This window comes from Chiroxiphia lanceolata, chromosome 2 (assembly GCF_009829145.1).
Source record: "Chiroxiphia lanceolata isolate bChiLan1 chromosome 2, bChiLan1.pri, whole genome shotgun sequence".
NCBI lineage: Eukaryota > Metazoa > Chordata > Aves > Passeriformes > Pipridae > Chiroxiphia > Chiroxiphia lanceolata.
In genome coordinates this window covers 101,045,763-101,061,366 of record NC_045638.1, presented here as the reverse complement: position 1 = coordinate 101,061,366, position 15,604 = coordinate 101,045,763, and the positions used below count along the sequence as shown (strand labels likewise).

The following is a 15,604-nucleotide window of genomic DNA, read 5'->3' as shown; positions in this document are numbered from 1 at the left end:
CTGAATTACCACTTCAGGCTGTATTCACATTCATGAGGGAAACATGGAATGCATTTTCATCCCTGATTTGTATATCATTTGTAATATAAACTTTTTGCTATTGATAAAAGCCAAGAATAGGGAAGTCAATCCTGTGAGTATAGGATGGATTCTGGCAGGCACTGTAACACTGAGTTTAAAAAAAAATGAATGTTTAGCATACTGTACTTGTTGCTTTTCAATTACATTTCATCTCTCTCACTTTGTGATCTTGAAAACTTAATTTTCCCTCAAGCAGTTCAGCTGTAACGGAGTAGTCCAACTAGTAACCGTGATGGGAAACTTCCTCTTTTGGTGAAGTCTTAAGCTAACATGTTCTACAACTCCCAAAAGGGGTGAGCTGAAACAGATATCAGGGGCCCTTCAGATGAAAGTTCTGTAGCATGAACTTGCAGGAAAGCCTTTACTCACAGTCTTCTCAACGTCTGTTGTATAACACCTAGTTGATGACTATCCATGACGAGGAACAGAAGGAGATACCCATTGTAACACTTGTGTGATTTGTAGGTTTTTTCAAATGGTCATCTGGTAAATGAAGAATATGATGTCCCTCCACGGCTTTCACCCCCTCTTCCAACTGTCTCCATCATCCCTAGTATAAAGTAAGTTAACTTTATCTGTCAAAGAAATGTGTTAATTAATGTTTGATAATAGCACCGATTCTCTGGTCCTCAATAGAAAAAGGGAAAATGAAAGAATTTAACTAATATAACTTGATGATATGCTTTCTGTGAACTTTATGTTCCCTTTGTAAAACTACATTAAATTGTTCTGATATTAATTGAACGTGGCATGTTTTTATAGGAAAAGAGGCTGAATTGAGCAAGGTCTTGCTCATAAGCATTTGGCAGTGGGAGCAGGTTCTGTCTGGTTTTACTCCTACGGTTGCAGCAGAAGTGTGGTCAGAGCTATTTATCACAGGATGATTATGACAGGTTCTGGGGAAAGTGCTAAGGGTAAAGAATATGATTTGTCAGTGTTCTGCACCTAATCAAGTCATACTTTCTAGGATTTCTGCACAATGAACTTTATCCAGGGTTCACACCAGTGTCTGCTCTTTGCTGTGGCAATAAAACCATACAGACAAAACCATTTTATATAATTTTAAATAGGATCAACCTCCCTGAGTTCTAAAATATGGTTTGGGAAGTTTTGTCGTTTCAAGTTGCAGACTATTTTTAATCTTCCAGTAACATGACTGTGTATTTTTTACCAAGGTGTTGCCCGCATAGGAAGTATCTTTGGACCCTGAATCACACAGGATTTTGTACAGAACAAGATACATTTGAAGTAAAAAAACTTGGAAGTCCTATAATATAGTTTGTCCTTTTTTGTGTTTTTGTAAGGAAATTGGAGCATATCACCATGTTTGATGCTATCCTACAGCTTCTTTCCAGAGTACTGCTTGTGATTTTTGCTGTTAAATAAAATAATTGGACAGTCAGTACATATTAGTACTGAGAACTTTCTCATTAGTGTGCACCCATTCTGTTCAGTTAGCTTTAACATAGAAGACAAATATAATTCAGCTTTTTATTAGTATGCTGTTTTTTCTCTTCCTGACCACAAGAATAAAGGTGCAGTGGAGCACTGACTTTTTTTACTCAGAAACCTGTTTCCAGGAGGAGCAATTGCTGAGGTGAAGTTCTCCATACTTGCTTTCAGTCCAGAAGGAAATTTTAGAACATTATCCAGACATACCTGGGATGTAACCTGGTGGAGGGAGGGTATCACAGGAGTGCTGGTTGGATACCCCATGTAATCAAGTCCCCTTCTAGTCTACTCATTTATAATACGATGCAAAAGCTGGGATGTTCTACGCTCTGTAAGAAAGAGGAAACAATACTGATGGAAAAATTAGGAAAGTTTTCATATGCCAAAGCAAATGGAACTCTGAAGAGGGGAAGATTCTTATTTTTGTATTTCATGGTGTGGAAAAACCGTAACAGTCTTCTTCATAAGAATCCCGTTTTTTACTCAGATATTTGCAAATTTAGTTTAGAATCAAAGTACATTGTATACAGTGTATTCACTGGAAATCCACAGGATATTCTAACAACGTGGCACACAATCGATGTCAAGCCAATCCAAGGCTAGAATGTGTGACTTCAGATTGGTCAAAAGAAATGTTTTCATTGACCAAAGTCTTCTGAATGGAAAACTGATGTATTCCAGCAAGAAAATATTCTTCATTTGCTAAAACCAAATCCCACTGACTTTTGAGGAAGAAATTAACTCTCATTTGTGTTTCGGCTTTGTAGTCACACCTTTTAAAAATTACACAGAATATTTTAAATTTTTATTTTTTAAAATGTGAAATTACCAATACATAACATAGGGGTAAGAACTTCAGATTTTCTCATTACTAAAATGTCACATGGAATGACTGTTAAAAATAAAAATTGATCATTGTATGTCATTTCTTGAAACACTAATAGATCTATTTAAAATTTATTTTAAATTAAGTTTTTGTTACCACTAGGAAATACCCCAGTAATCTATAATACTGTGTGGCAACATGTAGGTGGAAAAACTGGGGAGGGAGGAAAAAAAAAAGTCTTCAAAAATAACAAGTTCAATAGGTTTAACATTTACACCAACCACAAAAATTGCTTTCAAAAAGGTAACCCAAATAATGCCTAGCATGATTTCATTTGAAACGTTGGAATATTTTTACAGTGTATTTTTTCTCCTTAGCAGTTAAATTGACTGCTAAGTACTCATAAATATGTTGAACTGTACTTGATTCAAAATACTTTTACTTTCCACAGCTGTGGTACTGCAATTAATCTGGTGCAAGTTTCTCATTTTTTCCTGCTCTAGAATCTCTGCAGTGTTGTGGATTGAGAGCTAGTTTGTTTTTTATAGCTCCAAGGCATTTTATTCTTTCTAGTTATCATCAATCTGTAATTTCAAACATTTGACTGAAGGATACATTGATCATTTATGAAATGTCATAATCTAAATAACGAGGAGGCAGAATGGCCCTTACTTGAAACTTCACAGTTCTAAAATGCTCCTACTTAACTTGTTTGCTCAGTTTTTACTGAATTTGATGTTACAAATATGACTTCTTTTTTTTTTTTCCCCTTAAAAAGTACATTCATAGAAAAGCACTGGAGTTCTTTTTTTTTTTTTTCTGAAAATGGTGCTGATTCACTTTCATTTTACTAAAGCAATTATTATTAACTGTACTTTAATAATGAGAAGTGGGACTTTTGCTAACCAAACATCTGATTTTTATTTTCCACTCAGTCACTGTTGCAGACCTGACATGTGAAAATAGTTATTTTTAATTGGACTGCTGTAATTATGTCAGATTTTTTAGCAGTTTTGATCAAATTGTTATTCTGTTATTAAAAAAAATATAAAACTTATATGTCAAAGATACAGAACCATTCTTTCCCAAAACTTTAAAATTTTCAAGTTAAATAGTGTTTGTTTTATACCAGTGAGTAGCTTCCATTTTGCTACATCAGTAGAAAATTGATCTCTTTGTCTCAAAAGTGCTGTATACCACAGAGAAACTTTGTGTGAGGGAGCATCCATTTTTGAGTATGTAATGAGGCATCCAATTCCAAGTGCCTTTTGTAGTCTATAAATGTATTAGGAACATTTAGTTGCTTTGAGGTAGTTGAGGGAAAAGTAGCACCAAAAGGTATTTCTTCTCTTGCCGTCTCTTCTGTTTTGCTAAAAAAATTTGAAGGGGAAACCATAGTTCCATTAAAACCAACTGTGGTTTGAAAGTCCTGGTTCCCTTGAAATCAGTCTTTGGCATGGCACTTCTCTGGTGACATTAGGAGCATGGCTGACATGCAGGTTCCAGACATCTGAGAGATGATGCACTGGAGGACACAATGTGTCCTTACTCATAGTTTGACAGGCCAGTGGGTGCTCAGCTGTTCTGTCATAATTCTCGTTGTGTTGCAGCTTGCTCTGTGACAAATATGAGCGGTTGGCAAGTGTTGATTTGATCATGTGGTCCATATGACTTCATAGAATCGCATAATGCTCTCAACATAGCACTGATACTTCGTACAGAAAAGGGACAACTGCACTTAAAACAAGCACTTACAGAGCTGGCCAGAAAGCACACCAGGTACTTCAGGCTGGCACAAACAGCCAAGGAACAAGCTGCTAATGAGACAACAGTTGCTCACTGTGGAAGACAGAGGGGGCAAGAAAGAAGCAGAATGTTGTTATTGTCACTGAATCATAGAATCAACCAGGTTGGAAAAGACCTCTGAGATCATCAAGTCCAACCCTTGATCCAACACCGCCGTGGTTACTAGACCATGGCACTAAGTGCCACATCCAATCTCATCTTAAAAATCTCCAGGGACGGTGAATCCACCACATCCCTGGGCAGCCCATTCCAATGTCTGATTACTCTCTCACGAAAAAATTCTTCCTAATATTCAACTTAAACCTCCCCTGGCAGAGCTTAAGACTGTGCCCTCTTGTCCTACTGCTGGTTGCCTGGGAACCTAAAACTTACTTTTCTGAAACAGAGTTTACTTGAGGCCTTACAAAGTTAAAGCTTTTGTCTGCAATAGCAGGTAATACTCTGCATAGGACAAAGGAGTTTAGAGTAAGGAGCTGATGTCTGTATTGTACACATTATGGGGCAGCAGTTCAACTAGCTGTAGTCTTGTCCCATGACTTAGAACATTCTTTAACAATCAGAATGTAGTAAGGGCCTGCTTGGAATGTATCATGTATTTTAGCGTAATCTGAAGTGTATTCAGGTTGTGCATTCCTCAGTGCAAATCAAAGTGTGGTAAGTGGGGAGATTAAAGGGATTAATTTCAAAACCGTAGTCCTGACCAGACTGAAATACATGGGCTGCAAGTTCGTCATGATTAAGTTCTGTGAATCAGTTTATCAGTAAATGATGGAACGTGAGCCTTTCTCGGAAATATTTCTAAATAAGCGTGAGGTGTTGGTTTCCCTGGAGTTCTGGTTACAGCTAAGATGGACATTTAGTGGCTCAACAAAAATGAATTCTCAGATCTTTTCCTAATTTGCCTCTGACCCTTGGTGCTTATCGGTATAAGAGATTGACATCCAGCCTTTTTGTTCAACAAACCAGAATATAATTCTGACTTCCAATTTTTAAAGTATTTCCACCTAAGGAGTAGAAAGGGGAACTAGAGAATATATAAATACAGTGTACTGGTCAGTTTTGTACTCCTCTGTACACAAATCTTATAAGGATGTAAGAACAATGAAGTACTGTAAAGTTAATTATAGAAAACTTCACCAGCTTGATAAACAGATGCATGTTTCATCTCTCTGCTTATAATGACAATGTTCACTGTTTAGTTATAAAAAATTGTTTATTTTTCTGGATGATTTTGTGTAGAACAATAGACTTAGTCTTAGAACAATAGAGATTTAATAGTTCAGTTTGATCTTGAAACATTTTCAATGATGATGGAGAAAATGAGATAGACATCTAGCAGAACAATGCAAAACAGATTTGGAGTCAAATATCATTACAACTGGAGTAAATTGAAAGAGAAGTGTGATTTTTTAAAAAAAAAAAATAAAAGTTTTGAAATAATAATATGAAAGTTTAGGACAATTTTAGGACCCTAATGAAGAGTATATTAGCTATATGTTAGTACTCTTAACTCTTCTACTGCTTTACAGATCTTTACCTTTCAGATATTACTCACATAATATTTACAATCTGGCAAGTATTTTCCTTACTTTAAAGGTAGGAAAACAGAGAGTTTACTAGTGTGAAGGACTTTTCTAAGGCTCCACAGTATTCAGAAGCAGGAGACTTGGAACTCATGTCTTTAATAATAGCTTCAAAACCAGTAAAAATTTCTCAGCAGAGAAGGGGAGGGGGGTTGTGTGTTTGGTTTTTTTCCCCAGTATTAGCCTTTAAAGAGGGCTTCAAACAATACTACCGACCTGGTTTGGCCAGTATTGGACATTCCTGGTGTAGTGATTAATATTTGTAACATTGCTATCTGCAGAAGCAGCAATTCAATTTGTAATAATTTTCTGAAAAACACAGGCTTATATCTTTGTATTTGTATGTGTGTGTATATATAGATATATATCTTCAAATATATGTATATAAAAACCCCAACATCTCCAGAACATGTTGGATTGCCAGTAAGAATGATTACACAGCCACAGAAATAATTTGTTCTTTGTTGGTCTTTCAACTGTCTACCTGAGAATAATGCAGATTTCTCATTGTCCCACTACTTTTTTACATTCTGTTCCTCAAAGGTCTGAACATCAGTGACACAAGCCTCTTGTCCATCTAAGAAATCAGGGATGGAAAAAGCAATTTCACACTGCTTTGCTGTGGGAAATTTTGCTCCCTCTGCACAACGTGGTTGAAAACTGCAATATAGAGTTTGCAGTTGAGCACCATAAATGTTCTTTCCTCTGTCTTTGGCTACTATGTCTTTGCAAAAGAAGTTGGATTCCCATCTTTCCGGAGCTTGTTTGTGAAGTCAAAAGTATAACAGTGGTTGAAGGAAAGCATATGAGAAGTTACAAGTAGGTAGGGAGCTCTAGGCTTTGAATATATTAAAAAAAAAAAAGGCAGCATATCTGCCCTCTTCTTTCTCTATTCTTTTTCTTTCTCTCTTTTTTCTGTACTAATTAATTTAGTGACTGGCTAGTACTCTTGGTTGTTAGTTATTTGGCTTTGTTCACAGAGTACCTGGTTGTTCTGAAGTTGTGGTATCATCTACAGTCAATAGTGAGAGATTCATGCTTTTCCTTTGTGGAGAAGTGTGCTCTGTGAGTCAGGAGCTGCTTGTATTGAAAAAATTGGGAAATAGGCCTGGCCTGTCATTTCAGCTCTTGCCCTTATGATAAAATCAAACTAATTAGACTACAGTAAAACAAAGTGTGTCCTTCTTATATTTCCTTATAGTCCTTAAAAACTTTCTTAAATGGTGTATGAAGTAGTATCTTGTAATGTAGCATGTAGTTCAGCTCAGGGGCCCTGAGCCATACTTTCAACCCATGAATCCAGATGGCTGTGGATGCATTGCACATCTTTATTCAAGGTCCTTCCTCTGTTGGCTTTTTTTGTGGCAAAACATAAAGATACTATTCGCTGCAGAATGTAATAGCCAGATGATACACATACTGCTCTTTATGTTTATCTAGTATAAGAATCAAACTTCTCTTTGTGGTTTTCATGTATGATCAAGCTGAAATTAGATTTAATCCTTAATGTAAGCTTTTGTATTTTAGATGTTTTTTGAGTTTCTTATTTATCTTGACAAATTGGAGCAATTCTGTAAACAGAGCAGCTCAGTGTATAAAAGAGTAGATGATGATAATTGCTAGACCTATAACCTAGCTACTTGTATTTTCTGAAGGCCAAAAGATATGTTTAGCTTGTTATTAGCTAACAAAATTATTTTCTCAAGACTGCCCACTAAAATGAAATTTTTGCTCATCGTTTTCTTTACAGTCATATAGCAGAAAACCACAAAGTAGGAGTTAGTTTTTTTGTTTTTTAAAAGAGATTTCATACCCAACAGTGTTCTCCACTACAGAAATTGTTACCTGTAAATGGAGATTGTGAAGTCTACTTCTGTCCTGGGCTTCCACTGCTTTCAAGAAGTGATATAAATCACTGTCTGTGATGACAATTAAAGACAGCATTTGTCTGAAATAAAACCAATTTAAAACGCATGTGCATTCCAGGAGTTTTATAGTATTAGGGGTGGTACAAGACCGCACTGAAAGGGTGAGTGTCTGCTGCATCACTAAGCCCTGCTCAATGCTTTATGCCCCGAATTAACTTTTGTTTAGTTTTTTTGATAAGTGCAAACAGGTTAATCCTTCCAAGTGCCTATTTAGTACTCTAATTCTTTGCAATTCTCTGCTGTGTTGTGCTTGCTTAAAGTAGCTGTTTAACTCTCAGGAGGTCAACTACCCTTTTCTCTGTGCATTCTCAGTGACAAAAAAACCCAGTAACATTACAAGTTTGTTTGTCATGGTGTTTTTGTGTCCTTATATATAGCAAACATTTATTACAGATGTTTGGGCTAAAGAAGAGTATTCTCTGTATTATCTGAGGTCAAGTATGTAACAGTTAAAGACAAAACAATCTCTTTGTCATCTCCTTAGGTGCCCTGGTCCTTCAGCAAATTCTCTGTCTGATAAATCAAGGGATCATACAGATGATGATGATGAATACAAAGTTCCTTCATCACATCCTGTAATACTGAGCTCACAACCACCTCACGGTCATCATATAAAACCTCTTGCTCGGTAAGGTAATTTAGCAGCCTTGAAAGCAACTTATTTACAAAACCACTGCTTTTTCCAATATTAAACTGGATTCAATGTTTCTAAAGAGTTAAGCTTGCCTGCCTTCTGAAATGTCTTATCTTTCCAAGCTCAGATTACTTATGCTTCTGTTTCCTTTGACCACCACCACCTGTGAAGTTCACTTCATTGTATTTCTCTTGTGTCAGAACTGGATATTTTTTACTTTTGAGTGCTATTTCTGCAGTTGATCCTTTTTTAACCCTTAGGCTGAGGTTTTCAAAACTGACCAGGAGATTCAATCCCCACATCTCTTTCAAATTTAATTTTAAGGAGAATTTTGTGTCTGAAATTCCCCAAATCAGCTTTGAAAATCTTAAACTTTCACATTTTATATGTAATTCATTTTAAGAAGTGATGCAGTACTGAAAAGTATGTGAACTGGCAGCTGTATGTACATACTTTGATTCTCTTTTTGTCCAATGTGTAGGATGCCTTTTTAGCTTCTTGAGCCTGTTTGGCAGCATATTTTCTTTGTGCTTCTCAGGAAAAGAACCTTTTTTCGATATAAGTGGAATATATCTCCTTAGCTTTAAATGTGTTCTAAAACACTATCTCCAAACTTTCACAGTTCTGAATTACTCATGAATTATAGCAAGGAGATTTGGAGCCAAGGGACATGGCAACTGAAAGCTGTGTCATTCCTGGTGAACTTCTTGGACTTTGACTCATAAAATAGTCTGAATGGCTGGAATTAAGTGAATAAGTCTTAGAAATAAAAAGGGGACAACTTTCTACTGGTCTTGTAGGTCAAAAGTATGATATTAAAATCAAGTATTGATCTAAAAAGTTTAGACTCTTCTGTGATTAAAAATTGCAGTGACGTATAGCCATTTTTTCCTCTGTCAGAATGTGCTTCAGAGACCTACCATCAGTGAAGCCCAACATGTTTCTCAGCCTAAAATTAGCCAATTATAATTTTTAGACCTCTTTAATCAGAACTTAAAAGAGGTAGAAAAAAGGTCATAGTATAATTACTCCTTGCATGCAGGTTAAAAATTCTGTCTTTATTAGAAATGCTGATCCAGTCTTTACTGCATAGACATGAATATTACACACTTGTCTAAGCTTTATGAACTTGAGTACTTAGAAGTTCTTATCTACAGTATGAGAGTTTAAAAAAAAATCAATGCTGAATAAAACTGTCAAGGTTGGCTGAGCAAAAAAGTAGGAAATAAAAAAAAATTCCAAGGTCCTAATCCTTTTTACCTGTGCCATTTTTTATGGGGTTGTAATGTGCTTCTGCATAGGAATGTCTTTTTGTGCCATGTAAAGTCATCTAATAGAGGCTGAGCTGCTTGCATGACCAAAGTTACTCAGGATGTAACCTTTCTTAGACAGAAAGTTATCTGCAGCAGAAGAGAGCAGCTTCTGAGGACTATATGGGTTAGTAAGTATTGTGGTGCAATAGGAGAGAGCCTACAAAGGGGACCAGTTGACTCCCAAGGACCCCACATCCACACTGTATGTTTTGGGAAGCTTCAGATTCATACAAGCCCTAACATGGTCCTATGGCTGGAGTGCCCTTTAGTAATTGCAACCCATGAGATGAGCTCCTGCAGGACATCTTTTGAGTTAACATCACCCAGAAGCAGTTGGGTCTGCGTGGTCTGAGGCCTCTGCAATGTAAAACGAAGTGCCAAAAAGGGGGAGGGGGGATGATGCAAACCGAAAGATTCTTGAGAAAATAACCAACTGGGAAAATAGAAACTCATCATTTTTCTGTAGCCTCTTTTGCAGAAAGAAAGAATTGAGTGCATTCAATTGGCTGGTACAGGATTTTAGCAGGAATTATTAATAGAGGAATTATTAATAGAGACTGTAGATGGAAAGCTTAGTTAAAGTTTTTTGCAGTTTTTACTGTGTGCATGGTGGGGTTTTTTTGGCATGAATCCAGGACTTGGTACAGAAAAAAAACCTCAGTTTGCCATTTAGGTTACTCCATGATTAAAACCACCAACTCTTCTTATTATACATTCTGATAAGAATTTTAACTCAAACCATTCTTCTAAGCACTAAAAAAAAAAAAAAAGAAAAAGAAAAAAGTTCCATATAGTTATATAGTTAGAACGTCTTTTAGCTGTCTCTGCTTAGATGCGAAAGCTGAGATAAATCTTTCAAGAAAGACTCTGGTTTCTGGTTGATGTCGTATTCTTTTAATGCACTTCTTTAAATCTCATGGGGAGGGGTTTTTTGTTTCAAGAAAACTTCTCAGTATTGTTTAGCAAAACTCTTAACAACATTTTTTTATTTTTTTTTTTTAATTGTCATAAATTTTTAGCACATTTCAGTTTTTTTCCCCAATGTCACTTTCTATTTCTTTCCTAAGTGTTACTTCTTCACTTCTTGCATAGTACTTGGAATTTTCAGTAAGCTAAAGAGCCCCCTAAAGTCTTCTGGATGTTTTGTAATTTAGAAACTATGTAATTCTTCCATCCTACTCCCAAATTTGTATTGCCTCTAAGACTTTTCACTCTTTTACCAGTAAATGCAACAATGCTAAAACTATTACAACAGTAATATAAAAAATTATTCAGTCTTAATTTCTGGCAGATCAGTTAATTGTCTGTTTTGTTACAGCTGATCATCTCTTCCCAGGTATGGGGCAAGTTCAGCAATAAGAAATGGAGGGAAATAATTTCAGCACTACTAATTAGGCTACTTTTAGAAGAATGTTACATTATTAAATTCACTGCCATTTCCTAGTAAAGTTTTCTCCAAAAAGGAAAAGGACAGAAGGCTCCCTTGTTAGTACTCATTTGTTGCCCTTCTTTTTGGAGTTAACTGTTGATTTAAACAGGTATTTCAGCATTGTTTGTAAACTGATTACTTAGCTGGGCTCCTTATGAACTGAATACTTCTGAAGTGGTGCCATGTTAAATTACTTTGCTGCCTGTGGCTAGTTGCATTATTGAAAATGCAGAATAGATTAAAATTAAAGTAGAAAATATTCCTAGTTACTTAGTGTATATGCTGAGGAGTCAAAGGAAGTGTTGCATCCACTGCATTTGAAAGATTGAACCAATCTAATATCAAAGATAGAAGCAGACTTCCTCTACCACTTCTCTGGGGGAATGAATTCATAGCAAAATTGCACTTATCATTAGGGTAGTTTTGTTGTTTTGGTTTCTTTTTTTAAATCTTGCAGTTATTTTTACATTTATTTCATTACTCCTAGTTGTAACTCTGGGGACCACAAACACAATTTCACTTCCTCTTTCCTGTTTATGTATTCTAAATGATTCCAGACCTTTATTTCATTCCTCCATTCCATATGGCAAAAACTGATATACGTATTAATACTATTGATAAAAACCCAAGATCTGAAATTTTAGCTAACTCTAGCAGATTTCCCAATATTTAGTAATAATGGTGCATGGTGGGTTGAGATTTTTATTTTTAAGCTGGAATTGCTTAGCATGGTGGCCTTTTTCCAAGGAAACTCTGTTTTTTTCTGAATATGCAGGGTCCACAGTTCCAGTGACAGGACTAATTTCCTAGTTCTTTCGTGTTTCTTTAAACAATATATAATATTCTGAAAAGGCTTGTTCTATGTTTTTCCCTGCAATATTAGAACAAAGTCATCTTACAAAAATAAATCAGCGTTTTTGACAAGATTATAGGCACTTTGTACTGTTTGGTTGGATGAGTTTCATATTCAATTTGATACTGTTATTTAATTTTGACAATATAATATGCTTCCATTAAAAAAAAAAATCAGTTAACGCTGATAGAAGTATCAGCAAGACTCAGCTTTTTGATACAGAAATTAATAGGTTCCTGCAAAAGTGCTTTGGATAGTTCAGTTTTGGGGGTTTTGGTGAGGTTTTTTAATGTTTAGCAAAGAGTTTAGTTGAAATTTGTTATTATTAGTGGTGTGTAGTGGAGTTCTGTTTGGATTTTTTTGTTGTTCTTATATTTGGTTTAATGGCTTTTTTGTGTACTTTGGTGTGGATCATAACCAAAATCTACACCAATCTTTTCCATATTTCTGCTAGGGAAAATTCAACATCTGGGAAGGCAAAAGGGGATTGAGTCTGTGACTTAACTGTGTGAATAAAATAATGACCTGAGCTCTGAAGCGAGGACTGTGTTTAATGTTAGTTCTTCCTCTAACTTGTATTCTAGCCTTCAGTAAGTTATTTAAACCATGTCAGTATCTCACCAAGAAAGCAGTATAATCCTTCAAAGCAGTTTTACTGGTGGTTAACCAGTATCTGCTCTCAATATCAAAACCCATACATTTTAAAATTGGCACAGCTTATTATATTTCATTCATTTCCATATACTGAACTACCAGCACAAGTACTTGGTCATTCTGGGAATTAATGCTTGGCTAAATGGTTGATTGCTTCCTGCTTAATGTCTGTCTTCAGGGTGTGTGAGAACGGTCAATGTGCTGGAGTAACGAATGGAACACACAGTGCTACTTCTGACATAAAGAAATCAAAACATCCTGAATTAGGTATGTTTTTACTTTTCGCTGTTTATCAAGAAAATTTACTCTGTGCTGCTCTAGGGGTACAGCAAGAAAACATTCACTTCTTGTGGTTGTGTCATTCAGGAGATGTCTATGATGCACCTACTCTTCCGGTACCTTTGCCACCTGCACGACCTCCTACCAGAGACAACCCAAAACACAGCTCTTTGCTCAACAGGACACCCTCCGATTATGATCTTCTGGTGCCCCCTTTAGGTTGCAGACTTTTTGCTGATTACATGTAATGGTTTACACTGCCTAAATGAACTAAATGCCATGCTTACTGAAAAACAACCACATATGCTAAGAATACCAGACAGGCTATGAGCTAAATATTACAGCTGTAAGTCAATATTTGTGTCAGTGATCTGTATTTGGAGTCTGCCTGTAAGCCCTCACATGAGACAGACAAAAAGGCACACTAAAACATTTTCCCTAAAATAAATATTAATTGTTTGTCTCTACTAAGAAGTTTGAGCATTGCAATTTTATGTAATACTGGAGGGGTTTTCCTATTGTAGCTTAAATAGTTCCGTTTATTTTAACAAATACAAAAATGCCAAAGAGATGGTATTTATGTAAAAAAAACCCAAACCACTAAATTAGTAAGTTTATTTCTGGAATTTTTTCCACTGTCAAGGGACAGTTCAAAACTCACTGCTGTATACAGTCACCAAAAGCTATTTTTGCCAACCCTGATTTCTGTTCTGTTCTCCTACATAAAAATCCTTGATCTCTGCATATATACTGGTGCTGTGCTTGGCCACCACCCCTACTCTCACTGACAAACTCAGCTGCATGATTGTGTCTGCATGGATGTGTCATCATCTGATTTTCTGGTTCCGTAACACCTTTAGAACATTTGCCTTGTTCCTGCACTATGTTCTCTCTGGTCCCTGAAGTATTGCTGAGTTGCAGGAGACTTCAAGGCAAAAGAACACATAAAAATCACACTGCTTGGTAACTCCAGTCCTGTCTGCACCACCTTTGTGTAAAGGTCACATTCTTTTGCCAAGCTCTAGAAAATTCAGTTTATATCTGGAGTTGGAGCTTCAGAACAGCAGATAAAGATAATACGCTGTATAAATGTAGCAGATCCAAGGTACTCAGCACTGGCATTTGTATATAAATATATTTGCTTAGCTACTGAAACACAGCTGTTACTCTACAATAATAGTCAGTGAAGCTTTCCTTCTAATACATTCTTTGCAATCGAGTCACTAAAAGCAATCCCTTCTCCCATCCCAGAAAAGAAACTGAGCTCTGCAAAAGGTCAGTCAGAGCATGTTTTAGAAGAGGATTGTGTGTAGTACAATCCTAGCTTTGCAGTTTCATTACTGGAGTCACTGAACTGCTTAGATGAACCCTGGGAGTAAAGGCCTCAGCAGCCAGAGAAAAATAAAGTTTAAGCTTCATTCTTTATTATGCAGTTCTTAATGAAGTTTTGCTCATCTAATAATTCGTTTCTGAAATGCAGGCGAAGACACATTTGATAACTTGCCCCCTTCACTGCCACCCCCACCACCTCCTGCTCGGCACAGCATGATTGAGCACACAAAACCTGCTGGCTCAGGAAGCCGACCTTCTTCAGGACATGAACTCTTCCTTCATTCTGGTAGGAATACAGAGGAAGCAACGCTTTATTTCGTTTTCATTTTCCTTTACTTCAGAAGCTTATCTGTTCAGTGATAAAGTTGTCATCAGGCTTCAGAATTCATTATACAAAAATATTAAAAAATCTGGGTTTTTAATGGTGGAATTGAAGCAATTCAGAAGATAGAAAGACTTCACTTTTCATTATCACAAAGTAATAAAATAAGGTCAATATTTCTATACCAGGCTAAGAGATTTTGGTAAATTGTACTTTTTTGGTAAGAGTTAAAACTTGTGCCAAATTTTCTGTTGTAATCTATGATACTAGTCTGTATCCTTTTGTCAGCTCCATTGTTTTCAATAGTAAACCATAGTTCATGCTGTGTATTTTCAAGTTGAAACTTGTGGAGAAGCTAGAAAATAAGGGAAAAGAACATTCTGCTTTGTTAGAACTGTTGTAAAATTTTGCCACAAAGCTGTATTAGCTGTGAACACAGTTGCTGGGTCCTGGGGTTCATACCCTTTTTGCAAAGTCAAATAACCTTTTTGCTAAGTCAAGTTTTCATCCATCTCTCCCTGTAAATCCCTGTGACGCTTTCTGTGTGGTATTTTGCTTGTGAAAGATATAAAAGCTACTTCCACAATTCATGATTTTTGTCTTTGAGTTGAAAAGCGTTTGATTGTCAGGTTAATTAAGTTGAAACACTTGCTGTTTATGATACGGATTACAACAGGATTTTTGTGGGTTATAGTGCATCGCTGCGAAGTGAATTTTTTTGTTCTTTGTGTGAGCTTCCTAAGGATGTTGCCGTCTTAAGTTCACTGTGAATATTTTCAGTGATGATCTACCTTGTGCTGTGGTTAGATGTCATCTTCCCCTTATGTGTTTTTATTAGAAGCTATAAGGAGAAGGATAAATTGAAATATTTTGGTGGTGGTATCACAGGAAGGCCAGAGCGTAGACGGCAAGCGGTCACGTGCAACTCCGTAATGACCTCACAGGTTGTCAGGTGTTTGACTGACCTGTGTGAATGGCACTTGCTGTGGGATGAAAGGGAGCTGCTTTAGGTTAAACTGCAGTTACCTTTTATGGAATGTTTTTATTATGTATATTTTTGCCATCACTCAAGGCCTGACATTGAGTGATTTGCCAAAGCTGTGTATATTTTA

General features: G+C 36.3%; 1 protein-coding gene across 2 annotated transcripts in view; it reads left to right on the top strand.

The window, feature by feature from the left end:
- CBLB (Cbl proto-oncogene B) overlaps positions 1-15,604 on the top strand; it is a 134,232-nt gene that overhangs the window by 107,517 nt on the left and 11,111 nt on the right. Inside the window, exons 13-17 of one of the 2 annotated variants that reach the window (XM_032680012.1) lie at positions 547-641; positions 8,161-8,304; positions 12,738-12,826; positions 12,926-13,057; positions 14,319-14,456. In XM_032680012.1, the coding sequence (XP_032535903.1) occupies positions 547-641; positions 8,161-8,304; positions 12,738-12,826; positions 12,926-13,057; positions 14,319-14,456 (598 nt within the window). The remainder of the gene's footprint in view (positions 1-546; positions 642-8,160; positions 8,305-12,737; positions 12,827-12,925; positions 13,058-14,318; positions 14,457-15,604) is intronic. The other variant, XM_032680013.1, reaches the window with a different exon arrangement.